This window comes from Pleurodeles waltl, chromosome 11 (assembly GCF_031143425.1).
Source record: "Pleurodeles waltl isolate 20211129_DDA chromosome 11, aPleWal1.hap1.20221129, whole genome shotgun sequence".
Lineage (NCBI taxonomy): Eukaryota > Metazoa > Chordata > Amphibia > Caudata > Salamandridae > Pleurodeles > Pleurodeles waltl.
The window spans coordinates 990,045,211-990,071,340 of NC_090450.1; the positions used below are offsets into that span (position 1 = coordinate 990,045,211).

Below are 26,130 nucleotides of genomic sequence, written 5' to 3' on the forward strand. Positions count from 1 at the left end.
AATACCTTTCGAATGAGATATTACATGTAGAATTTGAACCTGTGGTTCTTAAAATAAACTAAGAAAAGATATTTTTCTATATAAAAACCTATTGGCTGGATTTGTCTCTGAGTGTGTGTACCTCATTTATTGTCTATGGGTATGTACAACAAATGCTTAACACTACTCCTTGGATAAGCCTACTGCTCGACCACACTACCACAAAATAGAGCATTAGTATTATCTCTTTTTGCCACTATCTTACCTCTAAGGGGAACCCTTGGACTCTGTGCATGCTATTCCTTACTTTGAAATAGCACATACAGAGCCAACTTCCTACATTGGTGGATCAGCGGTGGGGTACAAGACTTTGCATTTGCTGGACTACTCAGCCAATACCTGATCACACGACAAATTCCAAAATTGTCATTAGAAATTCATTTTTGCAATTTGAAATTTTTCTAAATTCTTAAAAGTCCTGCTAGGGCCTTGTGTGTTAAGTCCCTGTTTAGCATTGTCTTTTTAGAGTTTAAAAGTTTGTTAAAAGTTTGAATTAGATTCTAGAAACAGTTTTAGATTCTTAAAAAAGTATTCCAACTCTTAGCAGAATAATGTCTGATACAGAGATGCAGGTGGTGGAACTCGACACCACACCTTACCTCCATCTTAAGATGAGGGAGCTAAGGTCTCTCTGTAATATCAAAAAAATAACCATTGGCTCCAGACCTACCAAAATTCAGCTCCAGGAGCTGTTGGCAGAGTTTGAAAAAGCCAACCCCTCTGATGATGACCTCACAGAGGAAGAAATTAGTGACTTGGAGGCCAATGTCCCTCCTCCAGTCCTAAATAGGGAGAACAGGACCCCTCAAGTCCTGTCTCCAACTGTGTTAGTCAGAAATAGTGAGTCCCTCACAGAAGGGTCCCACATTTCTGAAATCACTGAGGATGCTCTCAGTGAAGATGACCTCCTGTTAGCCAGGATGGCCAAAAGATTGGCTTTAGAGAGACAGCTCCTAGCCATAGAAAGGGAAAGACAAGAGATGGGCCTAGGACCCATCAATGGTGGCAGCAATATAAATAGGGTCAGAGATTCTCCTGACATGTTAAAAATCCCCAAAGGGATTGTGACAAAATATGAAGATGGTGATGACATCACCAAATGGTTCACCGCTTTTGAGAGGGCTTGTGTAACCAGAAAAGTGAACAGGTCTCACTGGGGTGCTCTCCTTTGGGAAATGTTCACTGGAAAGTGTAGGGATAGACTCCTCACACTCTCTGGAAAAGATGCAGAATCTTATGACCTCATGAAGGGTACCCTGATTGAGGGCTTTGGATTCTCCACTGAGGAGTACAGGATTAGGTTCAGGGGGGCTCAAAAATCCTCGAGCCAGACCTGGGTTGACTTTGTTGACTACTCAGTGAAAACACTAGATGGTTGGATTCAAGGCAGTGGTGTAAGTAATTATGATGGGCTGTACAATTTATTTGTGAAAGAACACCTATTGAGTAATTGTTTCAATGATAAACTGCATCAGCATCTGGTAGACCTAGGACCAATTTCTCCCCAAGAATTGGGAAAGAAGGCGGACCATTGGGTCAAGACAAGGGTGTCCAAGACTTCAACAGGGGGTGACCAAAAGAAAGGGGTCACAAAGACTCCCCAGGGGAAGGGTGATGAGACAACCAAAACTAAAAATAGTAAAGAGTCTACTACAGGCCCCCAAAAACCTGCACAGGAGGGTGGGCCCAGAGCCTCTTCACAAAACAATGGGTACAAGGGTAAAAACTTTGATCCCAAAAAGGCCTGGTGTCATAGCTGTAAACAGCATGGACACCAAACTGGAGACAAGGCCTGTCCCAAGAAAGGTTCCACTCCAAACTCCCATCCAGGTAACACTGGTATGGCTAGTCTCCAAGTGGGATCAACAGTGTGCCCAGAGCAAATCAGGGTCCACACTGAAGCTACTCTAGTTTCTGAGGGTGGGGTGGATTTAGCCACACTAGCTGTCTGGCCGCCTAACATGCAAAAATACAGACAGCAACTCTTAATTAATGGGACTAGAATAGAGGGCCTGAGGGATACAGGTGCCAGTGTCACCATGGTGACAGAGAAACTGGTTTCCCCTGGCCAATACCTGACTGGAAAAACTTACACATACACCAATGCTGACAATCAGAGAAAAGTACATCCCATGGCAATGGTTACTTTAGAATGGGGAGGGGTCAATGGCCTGAAACAGGTGGTGGTCTCCTCAAATATCCCAGTGGACTGTCTGCTTGGAAATGACCTGGAGTCCTCAGCATGGGCTGAGGTAGAACTAAAAACCCATGCAGCAATGCTGGGTATCCCTGAACTGGTGTGTGTGAAAACAAGAGCACAATGCAAGGCACAGGGTGAACAAGTAGAGCTGGAGTCTGGAAGAATGGCCCAGCCTACCAAGAGAACAGGAAAGTCAGTTGGGAAACCAACTGCAACACAGCAAAAGAAAGGGAACCTCTCTTCTCAGGAAGAAGTTCTGCCCTCTGAGGGAACTGAGCCTTTGGAGCTTGAACCTTATCAGGTTGAGCTCTTAGGCCCAGAGGGACCCTCAAGGGAGGAGCTGTGTAAGGGACAAGAAACCTGTCCCTCTCTTGAAGGCCTTAGGCAGCAAGCTGCTGAAGAGTCCAAAGGCAAGAAAAATGGAACGCATAGGGTCTATTGGGAAGATGGACTCCTGTACACTGAGGCCAGAGACCCCAAACCTGGTGCCACTAGGAGAGTGGTAGTGCCTCAGCTGTTCAGGAAGTTCATCCTAACATTGGCCCATGACATTCCCCTTGCTGGACATTTGGGACAAACCAAGACGTGGGAGAGGTTAGTCAACCACTTCTACTGGCCCAATATGTCCAACATGGTTAAGGAGTTTTGCCTCTCCTGCCCCACCTGTCAAGCCAGTGGTAAGACAGGTGGGCATCCAAAGGCCCCCCTCATTCCACTTCCAGTGGTGGGGGTTCCCTTTGAAAGAGTGGGTGTGGACATAGTTGGTCCACTAGAACCTCCCACAGCCTCAGGAAATATGTATATCCTGGTAGTAGTGGATCATGCTACCAGGTATCCTGAAGCTATTCCCCTTAGGTCGACTACTGCCCCTGCAGTAGCCAAGGCCCTCATTGGTATCTTTACCAGAGTGGGTTTCCCTAAGGAGGTGGTGTCTGACAGAGGTACCAACTTCATGTCAGCATACCTAAAGCACATGTGGAATGAGTGTGGAGTGACTTATAAATTCACTACACCATACCATCCACAAACTAATGGCTTGGTTGAGAGATTCAACAAGACATTAAAAGGCATGATCATGGGGCTCCCAGAAAAACTCAAAAGGAGATGGGATGTCCTCTTGCCATGTCTGCTTTTCGCTTACAGAGAGGTGCCACAGAAGGGAGTAGGATTCTCACCCTTTGAACTTCTGTTTGGTCATCCTGTAAGAGGACCACTTGCTCTTGTTAAAGAAGGCTGGGAGAGACCTCTCCATGAGCCTAAGCAAGACATAGTGGACTATGTACTTGGCCTTCGCTCTAGAATGGCAGAGTACATGGAAAAGGCAACCAAAAACCTTGAGGCTAGCCAACAACTCCAGAAGTTTTGGTATGACCAAAAGGCTGCACTGGTTGAGTTCCAACCAGGGCAGAAAGTCTGGGTTCTGGAGCCTGTGGCTCCCAGGGCACTCCAGGACAAATGGAGTGGCCCTTACCCAGTACTAGAAAGGAAGAGTCAGGTCACCTACCTGGTGGACCTGGGCACAAGCAGGAGCCCCAAGAGGGTGATCCATGTGAACCGCCTTAAGCTCTTCCATGACAGGGCTGATGTCAATCTGTTGATGGTAACAGATGAGGATCAGGAGGCAGAGAGTGAACCTCTCCCTGATCTTCTGTCATCAGACCCAAAGGATGGCACAGTAGATGGAGTGATCTACTCAGACACCCTCTCTGGCCAACAGCAAGCTGATTGTAGGAGAGTCCTACAACAGTTTCCTGAACTCTTCTCCTTAACCCCTGGTCAGACACACCTGTGTACCCATGATGTGGACACAGGAGACAGCATGCCTGTCAAGAACAAAATCTTTAGACAATCTGACCATGTTAAGGAAAGCATCAAGGTGGAAGTCCACAAGATGCTGGAATTGGGAGTAATTGAGCGCTCTGACAGCCCCTGGGCTAGCCCAGTGGTCTTAGTCCCCAAACCTCACACCAAAGATGGAAAGAAAGAGATGAGGTTTTGTGTGGACTACAGAGGGCTCAATTCTGTCACCAAGACAGATGCTCATCCAATTCCAAGAGCTGATGAGCTCATAGACAAATTAGGTGCTGCCAAATTCTTAAGTACCTTTGACTTGACAGCAGGGTACTGGCAAATAAAAATGGCACCTGGAGCAAAAGAGAAAACAGCATTCTCCACACCTGATGGGCATTATCAGTTTACTGTTATGCCCTTTGGTTTAAAGAATGCCCCTGCCACCTTCCAAAGGTTGGTGAATCAAGTCCTTGCTGGCTTGGAGTCCTTTAGCACAGCTTATCTTGATGATATTGCTGTCTTTAGCTCCACCTGGCAGGATCACCTGGTCCACCTGAAAAAGGTTTTGAAGGCTCTGCAATCTGCAGGCCTCTCTATCAAGGCATCCAAATGCCAGATAGGGCAGGGAACTGTGGTTTACTTGGGCCACCTGGTAGGTGGAGGCCAAGTTCAGCCACTCCAACCCAAGATCCAGACTATTCTGGACTGGGTAGCTCCAAAAACCCAGACTCAAGTCAGGGCATTCCTTGGCTTGACTGGGTATTACAGGAGGTTTGTGAAGGGATATGGATCCATTGTGACAGCCCTCACTGAACTCACCTCCAAGAAAATGCCCAAGAAAGTGAACTGGACTGTGGAATGCCAACAGGCCTTTGACACCCTGAAACAAGCAATGTGCTCAGCACCAGTTCTCAAAGCTCCAGATTATTCTAAGCAGTTCATTGTGCAGACTGATGCCTCTGAACATGGGATAGGGGCAGTTTTGTCCCAAACAAATGATGATGGCCTTGACCAGCCTGTTGCTTTCATTAGCAGGAGGTTACTCCCCAGGGAGCAGCGTTGGAGTGCCATTGAGAGGGAGGCCTTTGCTTTGGTTTGGTCCCTGAAGAAGCTGAGACCATACCTCTTTGGGACTCACTTCCTAGTTCAAACTGACCACAGACCTCTCAAATGGCTGATGCAAATGAAAGGTGAAAATCCTAAACTGTTGAGGTGGTCCATCTCCCTACAGGGAATGGACTTTATAGTGGAACACAGACCTGGGACTGTCCATGCCAATGCAGATGGCCTTTCCAGGTTCTTCCACTTAGAAAATGAAGACTCTCTTGGGAAAGGTTAGTCTCATCCTCTTTCGTTTGGGGGGGGGTTGTGTAAGGAAATGCCTCCTTGGCATGGTTGCCCCCTGACTTTTTGCCTTTGCTGATGCTATGTTTACAATTGAAAGTGTGCTGAGGCCTGCTAACCAGGCCCCAGCACCAGTGTTCTTTCCCTAACCTGTACTTTTGTATCCACAATTGGCAGACCCTGGCATCCAGATAAGTCCCTTGTAACTGGTACTTCTAGTACCAAGGGCCCTGATGCCAAGGAAGGTCTCTAAGGGCTGCAGCATGTCTTATGCCACCCTGGAGACCTCTCACTCAGCACAGACACACTGCTTGCCAGCTTGTGTGTGCTAGTGAGGACAAAACGAGTAAGTCGACATGGCACTCCCCTCAGGGTGCCATGCCAGCCTCTCACTGCCTATGCAGTATAGGTAAGACACCCCTCTAGCAGGCCTTACAGCCCTAAGGCAGGGTGCACTATACCATAGGTGAAGGTACCAGTGCATGAGCATGGTACCCCTACAGTGTCTAAACAAAAACCTTAGACATTGTAAGTGCAGGGTAGCCATAAGAGTATATGGTCTGGGAGTTTGTCAAACACGAACTCCACAGAACCATAATGGCTACACTGAAAACTGGGAAGTTTGGTATCAAACTTCTCAGCACAATAAATGCACACTGATGCCAGTGTACATTTTATTGTAAAATACACCCCAGAGGGCACCTTAGAGGTGCCCCCTGAAACTTAACCGACTATCTGTGTAGGCTGACTAGTTTTAGCAGCCTGCCACAAACCGAGACATGTTGCTGGCCCCATGGGGAGAGTGCCTTTGTCACTCTGAGGCCAGTAACAAAGCCTGCACTGGGTGGAGATGCTAACACCTCCCCCAGGCAGGAATTGTCACACCTGGCGGTGAGCCTCAAAGGCTCACCTCCTTTGTGCCAACCCAGCAGGACACTCCAGCTAGTGGAGTTGCCCGCCCCCTCCGGCCAGGCCCCACTTTTGGCGGCAAGGCCGGAGAAAATAATGAGAAAAACAAGGAGGAGTCACTGGCCAGTCAGGACAGCCCCTAAGGTGTCCTGAGCTGAGGTGACTCTAACTTTTAGAAATCCTCCATCTTGCAGATGGAGGATTCCCCCAATAGGGTTAGGAATGTGACCCCCTCCCCTTGGGAGGGGGCACAAAGAGGGTGTACCCACCCTCAGGGCTAGTAGCCATTGGCTACTAACCCCCCAGACCTAAACACGCCCTTAAATTTAGTATTTAAGGGCTACCCTGAACCCTAGAAAATTAGATTCCTGCAACTACAAGAAGAAGGACTGCCCAGCTGAAAACCCCTGCAGCGGAAGACCAGAAGACGACAACTGCCTTGGCTCCAGAAACTCACCGGCCTGTCTCCTGCCTTCCAAAGATCCTGCTCCAGCGACGCCTTCCAAAGGGACCAGCGACCTCGACATCCTCTGAGGACTGCCCCTGCTTCGAAAAGACAAGAAACTCCCGAGGACAGCGGACCTGCTCCAAGAAAAGCTGCAACTTTGTTTCCAGCAGCTTTAAAGAACCCTGCAAGCTCCCCGCAAGAAGCGTGAGACTTGCAACACTGCACCCGGCGACCCCGACTCGGCTGGTGGCGATCCAACACCTCAGGAGGGACCCCAGGACTACTCTGATACTGTGAGTACCAAAACCTGTCCCCCCTGAGCCCCCACAGCGCCGCCTGCAGAGGGAATCCCGAGGCTTCCCCTGACCGCGACTCTTTGAACCTAAAGTCCCGACGCCTGGGAGAGACCCTGCACCCGCAGCCCCCAGGACCTGAAGGACCGGACTTTCACTGGAGAAGTGACCCCCAGGAGTCCCTCTCCCTTGCCCAAGTGGAGGTTTCCCCGAGGAAGCCCCCCCTTGCCTGCCTGCAGCGCTGAAGAGATCCCGAGATCTCTCATAGACTAACATTGCGAACCCGACGCTTGTTTCTACACTGCACCCGGCCGCCCCCGCGCCGCTGAGGGTGAAATTTCTGTGTGGACTTGTGTCCCCCCCGGTGCCCTACAAAACCCCCCTGGTCTGCCCTCCGAAGACGCGGGTACTTACCTGCAAGCAGACCGGAACCGGGGCACCCCCTTCTCTCCATTCTAGCCTATGTGTTTTGGGCACCACTTTGAACTCTGCACCTGACCGGCCCTGAGCTGCTGGTGTGGTGACTTTGGGGTTGCTCTGAACCCCCAACGGTGGGCTACCTTGGACCAAGAACTAAGCCCTGTAAGTGTCTTACTTACCTGGTTAACCTAACAAATACTTACCTCCCCTAGGAACTGTGAAAATTGCACTAAGTGTCCACTTTTAAAACAGCTATTTGTGAATAACTTGAAAAGTATACATGCAATGTTGATGATTTGAAGTTCCTAAAGTACTTACCTGCAATACCTTTCGAATGAGATATTACATGTAGAATTTGAACCTGTGGTTCTTAAAATAAACTAAGAAAAGATATTTTTCTATATAAAAACCTATTGGCTGGATTTGTCTCTGAGTGTGTGTACCTCATTTATTGTCTATGGGTATGTACAACAAATGCTTAACACTACTCCTTGGATAAGCCTACTGCTCGACCACACTACCACAAAATAGAGCATTAGTATTATCTCTTTTTGCCACTATCTTACCTCTAAGGGGAACCCTTGGACTCTGTGCATGCTATTCCTTACTTTGAAATAGCACATACAGAGCCAACTTCCTACAGTGTTTGATACCAAATACCATAGTTTCAGTGAAGCCATTATGTGCTGAGTAACTTGTAATGACCAGTGGCCATTACTTACCTTAAGATTGCTTCCCTGTTCACTTGTAATATCTAGCAGTGGAAATACACATCACAGGGGCATATCTGCTCATGCAACTGTGTCCTCCCATAAAATATAATGTACTCTGCCTTGGGCTTCAAGGCCTGCTGTAGGGGTGACTTGCATATATTATAGGCATTGACTTTGGCATGGCACACATCGAGTGTACCATGTCATGTTTTCACTCGTGGTTTGCACCATGACACACAGCCTACATTTGCAGTCTGCACGTAATTTGTATGGGGGTCCCTTACGGTGGCATAATACATGCTGCAGCCTTTCGAGAGCCTCTTTAGTACTCATGCCCTAGGTAACAGGGGTACCACTTACTAGGGACTTACAGGGGTGCTAAAGTGTGTGCCAATTGTACTCGATTGAGTATTTGTTTTTTGGTGAAAGAGCACTGGCACTGGAGCCTGGTTAGCAGGAGTCAGTGCACGGTCGGGTCCCCTACAAACCAGCTTCTCTCGTAGGGGATCTCCATTGATAGTCATAAGCACTGAATAGTCCCACCCACATGCTGGGACCCTGGAGCACTTTTTCACAATATATCTTCTCAAGTGTAGATGTTCGGCCTTCTTTGGGAAGGCCTGCAGAGTCACGTAAAAAAGAATAATATTATGCAGCCTAATGGAATAGTTGTAGTTAAAAGGGGGCCCGAAGAACTGTATATGCTTATAAATTCATGATGTTTTTTAAAAACAGCATGAATCTTTCACAAACCCTTTTTTAATAGAGTATAGAGATGAAGGAGAGCAGGACAGTGTAGCCCCATAGGCTGTCATTATAAGAGTTAAAAATAGAGGCTGTGTCTTTAGGAACCTATGAACCACCAGTATCCCATGATGCTCAGCAGGTGAAAGTTGCTTCAATTCTTTTTGAGGCGATGTGTGAATGATAGAATGTCTCATGGTTACCTCTGTCCAGTCCACTAGGGAGGCAGGAGGGTTGCTTATGACTTCAATGGAGATTCCCCTATGAGAGAACTGCAGTTACAGTTAAGAAACTATTCCATCTAGCAGTTCAAAATTGTAGTTTGTGCTGCTTCTGAGCAGATTTTGAGCTGTCATATTTTTAATTGTTTATTTCTTATTAATTTTTGATGTACTCAGTTATTTGGTTGCTGTCTGGAAGTGAGCAGTTTGTTGGGGTTCAGAAGCTTTGATAATGTTTATTTCCAGGCGGATGGTTTCATGGCACTGGCTGTTCTGCGTGAGCCTTTAATAAAACATAGGATTTCGGGGCTCCAGGTGTTGTTTATAAATCTGACATACCTAGAACATTAGTGCAAGACTTTGAATGCTGCCAACTAACCTAGCTATATTTGGTATTTCTTATACTAGATTAAAAGATCAGAACGCCCAGAAAGAGGCAAAGCCCCAGGATGTGGTGGAGAGCAGCAGCGACAGTGAGGAGAAGATCCCTGCTGCTAAACCACTTTCCAAACGCAAGTCTGAGGCAGATGTGGATTCTGTGGAGAAGAGGAAAAAAGGCCGGCCACGGAAAGACTCCAGACTGGTGCCTTTGTCCATTTCCGTTCAGGTACGAATGGCTCTGTGTCTCACTCAGAAGCATTGTTTATCTTCCTCATGTATTTCAACCCATCATTTCTCGCTGCCATCATCAAATAAATCATTCTAAAGTTTAATAAATTCAATGGGTTCTATAATATAGAGCACAGGTCACAATAGTACCAAAGAAACTTTAAAGGTGACCTACTGTTCGTGCACAGAAGAAGGGCCTGGTTCCCAGAAATTGATAGATCACCTGAAATGACAGATACAAAGAATATTGGTCGATGGAGTTGATTACCTAGAAAAGTAAATTTAAGTGAGCAACGAGTAGGTTTGCAAGAAGACCTGGTGTAACTATTTACAATGTTGGAGTTTAGGAGCCTCCTCCGATGAGGCGTGACAGAGATTTCAAAGAGAACATGCAAAAGTCATGCAGCAGTTAAATGGAGGGAATGCTAAGTGCCTTGTACCTGAAACTACAGGTTCGTGGTAAGTGTATGATGCTACAGGTGAACAGCATATTCAACTGGTCAAGCACCCTTTGTTTGGCTTTCCCAAAAAATTGCCAGACCTTCTTTCTTAATAGATGTCTGTGCCCTATCAGTGGGTGAATATAATCACATATTGCTTACCAAAGACCCTGCAGCTGCCCCTGAAGAAGCCACTTTAGGGTCCAATTTTCATTACTAGTCTGTGCTGCCTTTCTGAGTCCCCGGTCATTTTCAAGTCTTGATGATTTTTGTGAAGGGCTCAGTAAAACCTAAAAGCATATCATGGCATGCCTGCTGGCATTGATCATGGTTTTTCTAGTGCTCTCTTGCACATACATTTTTCAAATTTGTTGAGTTTGGGGTTAACTTCCAGGGTTGTTCTGTTACCATCTACAGATGAAGATCACTATTTTTGCAGCTTATCTGTGTCCAACAAACACTCCCAGTCTTCTAACTAAATGTTTGTAGTCAGCACCAGTTTTAGACAGGTCCATTGCCTCTTTGAGGAGGAACCTCACCTATAAGGCAACTATGAATTTGAGCTGTGGTAGGCTAAAAGGTTATGTTCTAGTTCCCCTTCCTTCTCCAATTAGGATTTTACCTTCAAGCAGGAAGACCGGTAACTTGTTCAAGGGCATTTATACCAGTGACAGATTCATCTCTTCCTAGGATGAGGGTCCAAATAAGAAGAGTTTCAGACTAATCAGAAAAGCCTTACATAGTTCCTCAAAAGTATCCACCTCTAAATTCAGTTTAAATCCACTCTCTAATAAATAATAATGATGGTCCCTGAGAAGGGCAGGATTGTAGTCATTGCCAATTCAACCTCCTCCTGTAATTCGTCCCAGATAGTTCATTTTGTCAGCTTGCTTCTGAGTGGTACTTCAGCTCGGGCTGGGAACAGCTGAGCTGCAACTGTTGGCCAGAAAGGGGGATGAGTTCTATTGTTGTTCAACAAATACTAGATTATCTCCTGGCATGATGACAGAAAATCTGGAATACTGTGGCATGTGTAGCATGGGCAGTAAATAATTGTGTAGTAACTGTTGGTTACTGTGAGTTTCAGTGGAGGAATAACTGCATGATTCTTACCATTGATCCTGACATAGAATGAAGGATGAGTGTCATGAAACAGTCTGCACTGAATGACCCAGTTTGATCAAGTAGAGAAGACATGATTATTGCAACATTATAACCACCAGGCATCTCACTTCTCGTCTGTCAGCCTGCTCACGAAATGTCAATGTCAATGCATTCTCTCCATATGATTACCCCTTTAGTTCTCGGTTTCCAGTTACTAGCTCTCGTTTTCACTTCTACCATGACCCAGAGCATGGTGTTTGTGCAAAGGATAAGGAGATTTCAGGGTCCATCACTGGATGAGGGTTACAACAATTCATTCATGCGAGACTTGTGTCAGGACTTAATATTTAAGATGTTCTTCCTAAAATATGTAGTCATGAAAGATGACATCATCTGGAAGTTTATTCTCTTTCTGTCTAGCCCCAGGTTACGCCGACGTCAGAGAAGGAAGTAACTTGTGTCACCACTCCAGCATTAATCCTCAAATTGCCATCTCCAGTCCTTCAAAAATCCTTTACCCTCCAGGTACGTAGACACACCCAGGAAATAAATATTACATGCATAGCAGGATATGACAATACAGTCTCATGGTGCTTTGTTTATGCCTCTTATTGTTACTTGTTGTGGAACTGGTGGACCTAATCTGTTACTTGAAAACTGTGGACCAGTTTAAGGATTTGTCCCGACAAGGACATGAATGGCCTAATGGGGAGGTTATGAGAGGGCTTGACTGGGTGCGGTCTGGTGATGCAGAGATTGACTCTGCCACTGATGTATTACACTGTGATACAGCTTGCATGAACGAAAGGCATTAAAAAGTGAATAAAGATTTGTGCTGTGAATGCTAGTAAGTGCTGATAGTTTAGGATGAGGATAATGTGGGCTCTGCTGTTGGTTTGTGTGAAGACCTTGGCGAGCCAATACTGAATTTTTTTAGTTTGCCACGTACATAGTGTTGTAGTCGCTCTAGTGTTTTTTGTAGTGATGGATTTTTCGTGGACTATGGTATGGCACCAGCAAGTTGTTTGGTGTTCTTCAGAGGTAACTTCTCTTAGCAACTTGCAACTTACAGTTGTGTGTGGACTTTATTGTGCAGTTGTGAGTGGATGTTATCATGTAGTATGGGCTAGATTTTGTTTTAGTAGTGGCTGAACCTTACCCTGTAGTATTGGATGGACCTTACCGTGCAGTACTGGTTGGACCTAACAGTGTAGTAGTGGTTGATGATTATGTTGTGGTAGTGGATGGATGTTACGGTGTAGTGTTGGCTGGACATTATGGTGTGTTATTGGCATTTATTTCACTTGCAGTTTGACAATGGCTAGCACTTGTCTTGGAATCTGTAATCCTAAGCCTTACCAAATGATGACGGTTGTGAGTTCCAGCCTCATTCATCTTGTGATGATTTGTTCTGTTCAGGTTCTTGCTATGTTTGTGTAGCTGTGTCTTATCCATCAAACACTTGGTGTATGATTTTATTGTTATGAAGCAGAGGGCTTTTCTTAATGTTTGTGCGTTTTCTAGGTCAGTAGATACATCCATTGCCTAGAGTTGTGCAGGTATGCAGAGGGGTAGGGTTTTGGGGTTTTGTGTGCCTATGCAGTAGAAAGTAGAAACTAGATATAGCAAAGTAGTAAGTTGGTGTTCGATGGCATATGTTGCTGCAGATACACATGTTTCGCACAGTCCGCTGCCTGGTGTTGGGCTCGGAGTATTACAAGTTGTTTTTCTTCGAAGAAGTCTTTTTTGGTCACGGGACCGAAGGACTCCTCCCTCTTCGGCTCCATTGCGCATGGGCGTCGACTCCATCTTAGATTGTTTTTTTCCGCTGTCGGGTTCGGACGTATTCCTTTTCGCTCCGTGTTTCGGTTCGGAAAGTTAGTCAGACTCTCGGAAGAAAGCGTCGGTATTGTTCCGTTCGGTATCGGGATAGTTAGGTACATCGACCATCGGAAGACTTTGGGGTAGCTTCGATTCCCCCATCGGGGCCTGGTCGGCCAGACCGCGTGCGACATCGAAGCCGATGGAACGGACCCCGTTTCGTTTCTGCCCAAAATGTCACAGTAAGTATCCTTATACAGATCAGCACTTGGTCTGTAACTTGTGCTTGTCCCCCGAGCACAAGGAGGATACCTGTGAGGCCTGTCGAGCCTTCCGGTCCAGAAAAACACTCCAGGACCGAAGAGCCAGGCGTCTACAAATGGCGTCCACGCCAACAAAACAACGTTTCGACGACGAAGAGGAAACATTCTCGGTTCCGGAATCAGAATCCGGAGACTCCGACGTCGAACAACAGCAACAAACAGTGAGTAAGACGTCGAAAATTAAAACCATCGAGAAGACAAAAGCCCAGGGGACGCCACTGGCAACAGGCCATGGCTCGACCCATAAAACCGGCGACCCGTCGAAGGTGCCGAAAAAGGGCACGCCCATAGCGAAGACACCCGACTCCGGTCGAGGGACCGCCATGGAGCAACCTCGGAGCCGAGATAGCGGCTCCGAGAGGCAAAAACAAGATGCCGGCACCGAAAAACATCGGCACCGAGACACACTGCCGAAAGCCACAAAAATTCTGTCGGTGCCGAAGCCGAAAAAAGATTCTCTCTCGGCGCCGAAAAGTTCCACACCTTCATCCTACACAGAGGAACAAGGAATAAGTGGCCAGATGCACAGATTTGGACAAGAGCTCCAAAGTGTAGAATCAGACTACACACAAAAGAGACTGTACATCCAGCAAGACACAGGGAAGATATCAACCCTTCCCCCAATAATGAGGTAAAGAAGGATCGGACTTCTCAAGGATGACGCACAACCACAAGCCAAAGTGTTTAAAAAAGTCACGCCTCCGCCCTCTCCACCACAACAGGCATCGCTGGCACAAACACCGCCACAAATGCACTCACCAGCGCAAACTACCATAAGTCAAGATAATCAGGATCAAGACGCTTGGGACCTATATGACACCCCAGTGCCGGACAATGATCCCGATTCATACCCCACAAAGCCGTCACCGCCAGAGGACAGTACCTCATACTCGCAACTGGTGGCTAGGGCTGCAGAATTCCACAATGTCCAACTGCATTCCGATCCTATAGAGGATGATTTTTTATTTAACACCCTCTCGGCTACACATAGCCAATATCAATGTCTCCCAATGCTACCAGGGATGTTACGGCACGCAAAACAAATTTTTGAAGAGCCCGTAAAATCAAGAGCCATCACCCCAAGGGTGGATAAGAAATACAAACCACCACCCACAGACCCAGTGTTTATTACTTCGCAGTTACCACCTGACTCCGTAGTAGTAGGGGCAGCTCGCAAGAGAGCAAATTCCCATACATCTGGCGACGCCCCACCTCCGGACAAAGAAAGCAGAAAATTTGATGCGGCAGGAAAAAGAGTAGCATCACAGGCAGCCAACCAGTGGCGCATCGCAAATTCTCAAGCGCTGCTGGCCAGATATGACCGCGCACACTGGGATGAGATGCAACTTCTCGTAGACCATCTTCCCCAGGAATACCAAAAAAGGGCGCAGCAAATAGTTGAAGAGGGACAAACGATCTCAAACAATCAAATCCGCTCTTCACTGGACGCAGCCGATACTGCAGCGAGAACAGTCAACACTGCTGTCACCATAAGGAGACACGCTTGGCTCCGCACTTCAGGCTTCAAACCTGAAATCCAGCAGGCTGTCCTTAATATGCCCTTCAACGAGAAACAACTTTTTGGCCCTGAAGTGGACACAGCCATTGAAAAACTTAAAAAGGACACAGACACGGCCAAAGCCATGGGCGCACTCTACTCCCCGCAGAGCAGAGGCTCTTTTAGAAAAACTCCATTTAGAGGGGGGTTTCGTGGCCAACCCACAGACACCACCAGCCAACAAACAAGAACCACACCATATCAGGGTTCATTCCAAAGGGGAGGTTTCAGGGGATATAGAGGGGGTCAATTCCCAAGGAGTAGGGGAAGATTCCAGACTCCAAAAACACCTCCACCTAAACAGTGACTTTCAAGTCACACAACCCCTTCACTCAACACCAGTGGGGGGAAAACTAAGCCAATTCTACCAATCTTGGCAGCAGATTACAACAGACAATTGGGTATTAGCAATAATCCAACATGGCTATTGCATAGAATTCCACAAATTCCCACCAAACATCCCTCCAAAAACACGCAAAATGTCACCACAACATTTAGAACTTTTAGGACTAGAAGTTCAAGCACTACTGCAAAAGGATGCAATAGAGTTAGTACCAGTACAACAAAAAAACACAGGAGTTTACTCCCTGTACTTTCTAATTCCAAAGAAAGACAAAACATTAAGACCAATATTAGATCTCAGGACACTAAATACCTACATCATATCGGACCACTTTCACATGGTCACACTACAAGACATCATTCCACTGCTCAAACAGCAAGATTACATGACCACATTAGACCTAAAAGATGCGTACTTTCATATACCGATACACCCTTCTCACAGAAAGTACCTAAGGTTCGTATTCAAAGGAATACATTACCAATTCAAGGTGTTGCCATTCGGAATAACAACTGCACCAAGAGTGTTCACAAAATGTCTAGCAGTAGTAGCAGCACATATCAGGAGACAACAGATACATGTTTTTCCTTACCTGGACGATTGGCTAATCAAGACCAACACAGTAAAAAAGTGCACAAACGACACCACATATGTCATACAAACCCTTCACAAACTGGGTTTCTCCATCAACTATACAAAATCACACCTCGAACCGTGTCAGACACAACAATATCTAGGAGCAACCATCAACACATCAAAGGGAATTGCCACTCCAAGTCCACAAAGAGTGCAAGCATTCCACAAGGTAATAAGTGCTATGTTTCCAAACCAAAAGATACAAGCAAAATTTGTGCTAAAACTTCTAGGCATGATGTCATCATGCATAGCCATTGTCCCAAACGCAAGACTACACATGCGACCCTTACAACAGTGCCTAGCATCACAATGGTCACAGGCACAGGGTCAACTTCAAGATCTGGTGTTGGTAGACCGCCAAACATACCTCTCGCTTCTATGGTGGAACAGCAACAATTTAAACAAAGGGCGGACATTTCAGGACCCAGTGCCTCAATACGTTATAACAACAGATGCTTCCATGACAGGGTGGGGAGCACACCTCAATCACCACAGCATTCAAGGACAATGGGATGTACACCAAACAAAATTTCATATCAATTACCTAGAACTGTTAGCAGTATTTCTAGCGTTAAAAGCCTTTCAACCCATAATAACACACAAATACATTCTTGTCAAAACAGACAACATGACAACAATGTATTATTTAAACAAACAAGGAGGAACACACTCAACACAATTGTGCCTCCTAACACAAAAAATATGGCAGTGGGCGATTCACAACAACATTCGCCTAATAGCACAATTTATTCCAGGGATCCAAAACCAACTAGCAGACAACCTTTCGCGAGACCACCAACAAGTCCACGAATGGGAAATTCACCCCCAAGTTCTGAACAAGTACTTTCAAATTTGGGGAACACCCCAGATAGATTTGTTCGCAACAAAAGAAAACGCAAAATGCCAAAACTTCGCATCCAGGTACCCACACCGCGAATCACAAGGCAATGCTCTATGGATGAGTTGGTCAGGGATATTTGCATACGCTTTTCCCCCTCTCCCTCTCCTTCCATATCTAGTAAACAAGTTGAGTCAAAACCAACTCAAACTCATACTGATAGCACCCACATGGGCAAGACAACCTTGGTATACAACTCTACTAGACCTTTCACTAGTACCGCATGTCAAACTACCCAACAGACCAGATCTGTTAACACAACACAAACAACAGATCAGGCATCCAAACCCAGCATCATTGAATCTGGCAATTTGGCTCCTGAAATCCTAGAATTCGGACACTTAGACCTCACACAAGAATGCATGGAGGTCATAAAACAAGCTAGAAAACCTTCCACTAGACACTGCTATGCATCTAAGTGGAAAAGATTTGTTTGCTACTGCCATACCAATCAAATCCAACCATTGCATGCCTCTACAAAGGACATAGTGGGATACTTACTACATTTGCAAAAAGCGAATCTCGCTTTTTCATCTATAAAAATACACCTCGCAGCAATATCTGCTTACCTACAAACTACTCATTCATCGTCTCTATTTAGAATACCAGTTATTAAAGCATTTATGGAAGGGCTAAAAAGAATTATACCACCAAGAACACCACCAGTTCCTTCATGGAACCTTAACATCGTCTTAACAAGACTCATGGGTCCACCTTTCGAACCCATGCATTCCTGTGAAATGCAATATCTAACCTGGAAAGTCGCATTTCTCATTGCAATCACATCCCTCAGAAGAGTAAGTGAAATACAGGCATTTACCATACAAGAACCATTTATTCAAATACACAAAAATAAAATAGTTCTTAGAACAAATCCAAAATTTCTACCAAAAGTAATCTCACCATTCCATTTAAATCAAACAGTAGAATTGCCAGTGTTCTTCCCACAACCAGATTCCGTGGCTGAAAGGGCACTACATACATTAGACATCAAAAGAGCACTAATGTACTACATTGACAGAACAAAGCTAATCAGGAAAACAAAACAACTGTTCATAGCTTTTCAAAAACCACACATAGGAAATCCAATCTCTAAACAAGGCATTGCTAGATGGATAGTCAGATGTATTCAAACATGCTATCTTAAAGCCAAAAGAGAATTGCCTATTACACCAAAGGCACACTCAACCAGAAAGAAAGGTGCTACAATGGCCTTTCTAGGAAACATTCCTATGAGCTAAATATGTAAGGCTGCAACCTGGTCTACGCCTCATACATTTACTAAACACTACTGTGTAGACGTACTAAATGCACAACAAGCTACAGTTGGCCAAGCTGTACTAAGAACATTATTCCAAACTACTTCAACTCCTACAGGCTAAACCACCGCTTTTAGGGGAGGTAACTGCTTTATAGTCTATGCGAAACATGTGCATCTGCAGCAACATATGCCATCGAACTGAAAATGTCACTTACCCAGTGTACATCTGTTCGTGGCATTAGTCGCTGCAGATTCACATGTGCCCTCCCGCCTCCCCGGGAAGCCTGTAGCCGTTTAGAAGTAGATCTTAAATCTTAAACATTTGTACATTTGTAAATAATTATTATAAACTTTTTATATACATACGTATTCACTCCATTGCATGGGCACTATTTATAGCACACAACTCCATCCTCACCCTCTGCGGGGAAAACAATCTAAGATGGAGTCGACGCCCATGCGCAATGGAGCCGAAGAGGGAGGAGTCCTTCGGTCCCGTGACCAAAAAAGACTTCTTCGAAGAAAAACAACTTGTAATACTCCGAGCCCAACACCAGGCAGCGGACTGTGCGAAACATGTGAATCTGCAGCGACTAATGCCACGAACAGATGTACACTGGGTAAGTGACATTTTCAATTATGTTCTTGGCGTTCATTTATTACAGCTGTGTATTGTCACTTTGAGTGTCATTTATCTTTCCATCTGCATTTTGGACCCCCTGGATGAAGCAGTAGGTTCAGGGCGTCATTTTAATCAGCCGTAAGAATAAGACTGTGTTTAAGTGAGGCATTGTTTACATAGACAAAGTGTAAGGAAATGCCTCCTTGGCATGGTTACCCCCTGACTTTTTGCCTTTGCTGATGCTATGTTTTGAATTGAAAGTGTGCTGAGGCCTGCTAACCAGGCCCCAGCACCAGTGTTCTTTCCCTAACCTGTACTTTTGTTTACACAGTTGGCACACCCTGGCATCCAGGTAAGTCCCTTGTAACTGGTACCCCTGGTACCAAGGGCCCTGATGCCAGGGAAGGTCTCTAAGGTCTGCAGCATAGCTTATGCCACCCTGGGGATCCCTCACTCAGCACAGACACACAGCTTGCCAGCTTGTGTGTGCTGGTGAGGACAAAACGAGTAAGTCGACATGGCACTCCCCTCAGGGTGCCATGCCAACCTCACACTGCCTATGCAGTATAGATAAGTCACCCCTCTAGCAGGCCTTACAGCCCTAAGGCAGGGCGCACTATACCATGGGTGAGGGCACCAGTGCATGAGCACTGTGCCCCTACAGTGTCTAAGCCAAACCTTAGACATTGTAAGTGCAGGGTAGCCATAAGAGTATATGGTCTGGGAGTCTGTCAAACACGAACTCCCCAGCACCATAATGGCTACACTGAAAACTGGGAAGTTTGGTATCAAACTTCTCAGCACAAGAAATGCACACTGATGCCAATGTACATTTTATTGTAAAATACACCCCAGAGGGCACCTTAGAGGTGCCCCCTGAAACCTTAACCAACTACCTGTGTAGGCTGACTGGTTTTAGCAGCCTGCCACACTCGAGACATGTTGCTGGCCACATGGGGAGAGTGCCTTTGTCTTTCTGTGGCTAGTAACAAAGCCTGCACTGGGTGGAGATGCTATCACCTCCCCCAGGCAGGAGCTGTAACACCTGGCGATGAGCCTCAAAGGCTCACCCCCTTTGTTCCAGCACCACAGGGCATTCCAGCTAGTGGAGTTGCCCGCCCCCTCCGGCCACGGCCCCACTTTTGGCGGCAAGGCCGGAGGAGATAATGAGAAAAACAAGGAGGAGTCACTGACCAGTCAGGACAGCCCCTAAGGCAACCTGAGCTGAAGTGACTCTGACTTTTAGGAATCCTCCATCTTGCAGATGGAGGATCCCCCCAATAGGGATAGGAATGTGGCCCCCTCCCCTTGGGAGGAATCACAAAGAGGGTGTAGCCACCCTCAGGGCTAGTAGCCATTGGCTACTGCCCTCCCTTACCTAAACACACCCCTAAATTCTGTATTTAGGGGCTCCTCTGAACCTAGGAACTCAGATTCCTGCAACCTAAGAAGAAGAGGACTGCTAAGCTGAAAAACACTGCAGAGAAGACGGAGACACCAACTGCTTTGGCCCCAGCCCTACCGGCCTTTCTCCCCCCTTCGGAAGAAAACTGCTCCAGCGACGCTTTCCCCAGGACCAGCGACCTCTGAATCCTCAGAGGACTGCCCTGCTCCAAAAGGACAAGGAAACTCCAGAGAACAGCGGCCCTGTTCATCCAAGACTGCAACTTTGTTTCCAAAGAAGCAACTTAAGACAACAGCATTTCCCGCCAGAAGCGTGAGACTTGCAACACTGCACCCGACGACCCCGACTCGACTGGTGGAGAAACAACGCTTCAGGGAGGACCCCCCGGCGACTCCGAGACTATGAGTAACCAAAGTTGTCCTCCATGAGCCCCCCCAGCGACGCCTGCCGAGGGAATCCCGAGGCTCCCCCTGACCGCGACTGCCTGACTCTAAGATCCCGACGCCTGGAAAAGACCCTGCACCCGCAGCCCCCAGGACCTGAAGGAACGGAACTCCAGTGCAGGAGTGACCCCCCAGGAGGCCCTCTCCCTTGCCCAGGTGGTGGCTACCCCGAGGAGCCCCCCCCTTGCCTGCCTGCATCGCTGAAGAGACCCCTTGGTCTCCCATTGATTCCCATTACAAACCCGACGCTTGTTTGCACAATGCACCCGGCCGCCCCCGTGCTGCTGAGGCTGTACTTCCTGTGCTAACTTGTGTCCCCCCTGGTGCCCTACAAAACCCCCCTGGTCTGCCCTCCGAAGACGCGGGTCTTTACCTGCTGGCAGACTGGAACCGGGGCACCCCCTTCTCCATTGAAGCCTATGCGTTTTGGGCACCACTTTGAACTCTGCACCTGACCGGCCCTGAGCTGCTGGTGTGGTAACTTTGGGGTTGCTCTGAACCCCCAACAGTGGGCTACCTTGGACCCCAATTTGAACCCCGTAGGTGGTTTACTTACCTGCAAGACTTAACAATAACTTACCTCCCCTAGGAACTGTGAAAATTGCACTAAGTGTCTAGTTTTAAAATCGCTATATGTGTTTTATTTGAAAAGTATATATGCTATTGTGATTATTCAAAGTTCCTAAAGTACTTACCTGCAATACCTTTCATGCAAAGTATTACATGTAGAATTTGAACCTGTGGTTCTTAGAAAAGATATTTTTCTATACAAAAATCTATTGGCCTGGAATTGTCTCTGAGTGTGTGTTCCTCATTTATTGCCTGTGTGTGTGTACAGCAAATGCTTAACACTACTCCTTGGATAAGCCTACTGCTCGACCACACTACCACAAAATAGAGCATTAGTATTATCTCTTTTTGCCACTATCTTACCTCTAAGGGGAACCCTTGGACTCTGTGCATACTATTCCTTACTTTGAAATAGTGCATACAGAGCCAACTTCCTACACAAAGTTTCCCAGCATAGAAGAAAACCGGTCTTTGAATTGTGTGGCCTTTGATGGGTGTGCGGGTCAAAAACATGCGTTTGCTGCAGTAAAAGTTAAGGTCTACGAGTGCTGAAATGTTAAGTAGTGTTGTGAAGATGTTCAACTTGGCTGACAAGAGTATTGAGCTTCTGGGAACAGGAGAAAGACCTGTAATTTTGAAAAAGAATTGTTCCATCCCTTGGCATTCATTCACCTCAAACTATCCATTTTGAATAGTTTTGAAGTACTGCAAAATGATCTACTTTATCATCACTGGAACCTGGGGACACCCACTGAATCATTATTGAATCCAGGGACCCCCTACTGAGTCATTACTGCAAGCTGGGGACCAAATCTGTTAAGATTATTTAATTTTCTAAGCAGTTGCAGACCCCCTAGGAGGCTTTGCGGATCCCCAGGAGTCCCCGGGCCACAGGTTTGGAACCACTGTCCTCAAGGTTTTACAAAATCCCCCTCTGTGGTGCTCAGAAACCAAGCGATTCAGCCTTATTCTTCCTTCTTGCCCAGTCTGGCATCATAAAGTCACCTTGCCATAAAATCTCTTTTCAACAGGTGCTAAAGAAAGGTTTTGCCTATTTTCTTATTTGCAGATCAGCTCTGATCCCTCAATGTATATAGAAGTCGAAAACGAGGTGACATCTGTAGCAGGCTCCAAACTGAGCCGGTTAAAGTGTATCCGGGAAGGAAAGGAATGGGAGACCGTTCTCACAAGCCGAATCCTGACAGCAGCTGGCAGTTGGTAAGAATTCTAAACCTGGTCTGTGCTCTGCAAACTCCATCACCTTATTTTTACAATACTTTGTTTCACCAAGTAAAATTTACTTCTGCTCGAGACTGGGGTTCATGTGTTAATGACGTCTGGATGTTGGGCGAAGTCTTCATCATAGCTTTGTGAAGCTGTAGCACCATGCCCCGGGCAGCTTTCTTGACGCCTCTGCTTTCCCCCTGTTGAGCTCTGTAATAATGCAAGTTTACTGGGGGTGTTCACGTTAACCAGACTTTGCAACATAAGAGCTTGTCCTTGGTTTCAGAAGGAAACCCAAGATGTACTTCCTTTTTGTGAGAGAGACTCCTGCACTTTTTGGAGACCGACAACGTGGGTAACTTATTTTGTGATCTTTGGCAGAGGCCTTTTCGTTTGTATGCTTTTTGGGGGTGTTCTTCCTACAGACTCCCCCATTGAAAGTTTTTTCATCCTCTATGACTGGTATCCTTTGGGTTCATTATTTCACATATGAAGATAGAGTGAATGAGTGATGCTCGTATCCTGCCTTTAATAATTGTGCCTAAATGTGTAGTAGAGAGAAGGCTAGAATGTTAGAACTGATGGCTTCTTTCAGTGGTTATTCTTTCGAGCTGCAGTTCGATCACCCTTTTGGTGAGTGTTTGTCAGATGTGGGTGTTTCTTTCCATGGGCTTTGCCTTCAACACTAGTGTGATTCTTGCATCTCAGCAAAGCGATCAGCATTCTAGGTCTAAAGTCTGTGACGGCATCAGTGAATATTATGTTTGTGAAATTTAGCTGTAGATACATATGCAGTGCATTTCTAACTGGTGTGGTCTCCCTCTTCCTAGTGAAGTGATTAGTGTTGCCTGTGAGAAGAGGACACTCTCTGTATTCTCAGGCTGTGGGCGACGGCTTCTGCCCCCAATCATCCTCCCGTCCCCCATCTCTACCTTGCACTGTACAGGATCCTATGTCATGGCTCTGACAGCGGCTGCCGCTCTCTCTGTGTGGTGAGTACTCAACTGGGTTGACAGTTGTGTTTATAAATGTTTGTGGTTTTAGTAAATACAGTGTCAGAAAATCAGACCTCAAAACCATGTGGAGTATTGGAGGAGTTAGTTTGTGGTGGGAGGTTGTGAAGAGACAGAATTTCTGAGTTATAACAAAAATGAGAAACATAAATTTGGGAACTTGAACTGTGTCCGTGCCTGCAGCAGATGGGAGGGAAATAGGTAATGCGGGGGGAATCACAATTCAAGCTTGTGCAACCAATGTGGATTTAATACAGTCCTGGATACGCAGCTTTCAAGGGAGTTTGTTGACTTTCAATGCACTCCCCCTGTTTATTTGAAACCGCAACAAATTATGTGATTGTGTGTGTAATTGTATTTATTTATCACTTACCACCCCTGACTAGGTGTTGAAGCGCTTTTCAGCAAGTAGCCACTACTGTGGAACCCAAATGATTAGTGGTGGATTAGTACAGGGGAATATAAATTGTTAATTTGAGCGGTGGACATGTGACTGTTAGTCTGATTGAATAGGATAAAGTAGGGCGAGAGGAGCGAAGAGTCTAGATAGTATTATTTGGAATAAGTCAAAGGAGGGATGGAGAAGGGAAGAGTTGAGAAAGGGTTAACCAGGAGATCATATTAGTAGAATGAGGTTTGGGGTGAGTCAAGGAGGGGGTAGAGGAAGGCAGGGTCAAGGAACAATCTTAGGAAGATCATAGTAATAGAATTAGGTTTGGGATGAGGTAGATGATCTGTTGAGGGAGGTATAGGCTGAGACAGTAGGGCATTGGAGGGAGTTTAAGGTTTTTTGTTTTGTTTCTATAGTAGGAGTAAAGTAATTAATATATAGATACATAACTAATAACTACTTAGAAAGGGTATACTTTTACACAGAAAATTATGATTGTTTGCAGTAGCTAGGTTTTTACACTATGCATTGATTTTAAGAATGTGTTGCATTTTTCTGACTGAGGCGTCTAGACTCAGATTGATCACCTTTTTAACATTCCTCAGACGTCATACTGGATCTGGAAACTTTTCAACAGTACTTTGGTGTGCTGTCAAGTGGCTCCGTATGGCTCTGCACTGATGCCATTCTGCTCTGGAAATGACATGCGGAGCCTATAGAGGCACCACCCCTGCAGGCCTGCTTTATACTGCTTGTGTGGGGACACTGCTTGTGTGTGTAATGAACTGTGTACAAACTGTGTAGTGCCTTGCCCATTTTTGACATGGTCACCCCCACTTATTGGCTGGTATTTGATGCAATTTCGACCAAAAGTGCACTGGGTTCCCTTCTAACCAGGACCCCAGTGTAACATCTTTTTCCCTAAAACTAGACCAAACCATTTTCTTGTGGGTGATATGGGGTATGAACTTATAAGTCACTCCACATTGCCTTGAGGCATGCAGACATGAAGTTACTACCTCTGTCTGATGCCACCTCCTTAGGGAAGCCCACTCTAAAAAAAAAAAAAGATTCTGAGTAGGGCCCCAGCAACTGCAGGAGCAGTGGTAGTCCTAAGGGGTGTAGCCTCAGGTTACAGGTGGCATGATCCAATACCACCAGCATAAACCTGTCCCTGATGCTGTCAAGAGGGTCTGGGGGGGCCAACAACGTCAACCTCTACCCTTTTTAAAGGGGACCCCAACCACTTGAGGTGGAATTAAGGGGACTTTTGGGTAGCCACCTGTCTTGCCACTGGCTTAGCAAGAGTTACAAAACCCCTTCACTTTCTGGGGCATACCTGGCCAGTAGAAGTGAGGGATTAACGCACTCCAAGCTTTGGTCTGGCCAAGATGTCTAGCTACGGGGATGTCATGAGCTAGAGTGGGCAGGAAGGCTTTATACATCTTGAGGCACTACCACTTTCCTAGTGGCACCAGGTTTGGGGTCTCTGGCCTCAGTATACAGAAGTACCTCCTCCCTATGGTTCCTGTGGGAGCCACCAACATTTCCCTTTTCCTGGACAGCAACTTGCTGCCTCAGGCTTTTAAAAGTGGGGCAGGTCTTCTCTACTTGGCACAGATCTTTCCTAGAGGGTTCCCTTGGGCCAAGGAGCTCTGGTGTGTAAGGCCCAAGTTCCTGGGGCTCAGTTCGCTCAAGGCTGACAGGTCTTCTCTCTGAGGAGAGGGGACCTGAGCTTGTAGCTGATCAAAAGCTGGCTTACCAGACTTCTTGCCTTTTCTCTTGGAGGGCTTGGAGGAAGCTGGCTCCCTATATACTATATCAAAGTGAAATGTGGTGTGCACAGAGTCCAGTAGATCCCCAGAGGTTTTACAGAGGCTAAAGTATATATTACTATTGCTCTCTTCTGTGGAGTGTGGTTGAGCAGTTAGGCTTATCAGAGGGTAGTGCAAAGCATTTGTTTCACACATACAGTCAAGAAATGAGGCACAAAGTCAATGACTAACTCCAGGCCAATGTTTTTCTATAGCAAAAATATACTTTACTTTATTTCTACAACCAAAAGGATCTTTGTTGCAGGTAAGTACAGTTGTAAGTTGTATCACTTTTATGTCTCAAATTATTTACTTTGTTTAGGATTTGTAGATAAAACCGTTTTACAAGTAAGTTACACTGTTCAATTTCAAAAGTAGACAGTGCAATTTCTCATAGGAAGCAGTGCAGTCCTAGGGAAGGCCACAAGTCAGCACCAAACATACACCCTCGCTGCACCGGGGCAGCTGGGTGCAGGGTGCAAACACAGCTTCGGTCACCCAATGCTTTTCAATGGGGGAACACCGGGGGTCAC

The 26,130-nt window shown here is 46.2% G+C and overlaps 1 protein-coding gene across 4 annotated transcripts in view; it reads left to right on the top strand.

Moving 5' to 3' along the window:
* HIRA (histone cell cycle regulator) overlaps positions 1 to 26,130 on the top strand; it is a 391,587-nt gene that overhangs the window by 193,993 nt on the left and 171,464 nt on the right. For all 4 annotated transcript variants that reach the window (XM_069215325.1, XM_069215322.1, XM_069215324.1 and 1 more), the window contains 4 exons: positions 9,531 to 9,729; positions 11,696 to 11,800; positions 22,225 to 22,373; positions 23,210 to 23,371. In XM_069215325.1, coding sequence (XP_069071426.1) covers positions 9,531 to 9,729; positions 11,696 to 11,800; positions 22,225 to 22,373; positions 23,210 to 23,371 — 615 coding nt within the window. The remainder of the gene's footprint in view (positions 1 to 9,530; positions 9,730 to 11,695; positions 11,801 to 22,224; positions 22,374 to 23,209; positions 23,372 to 26,130) is intronic.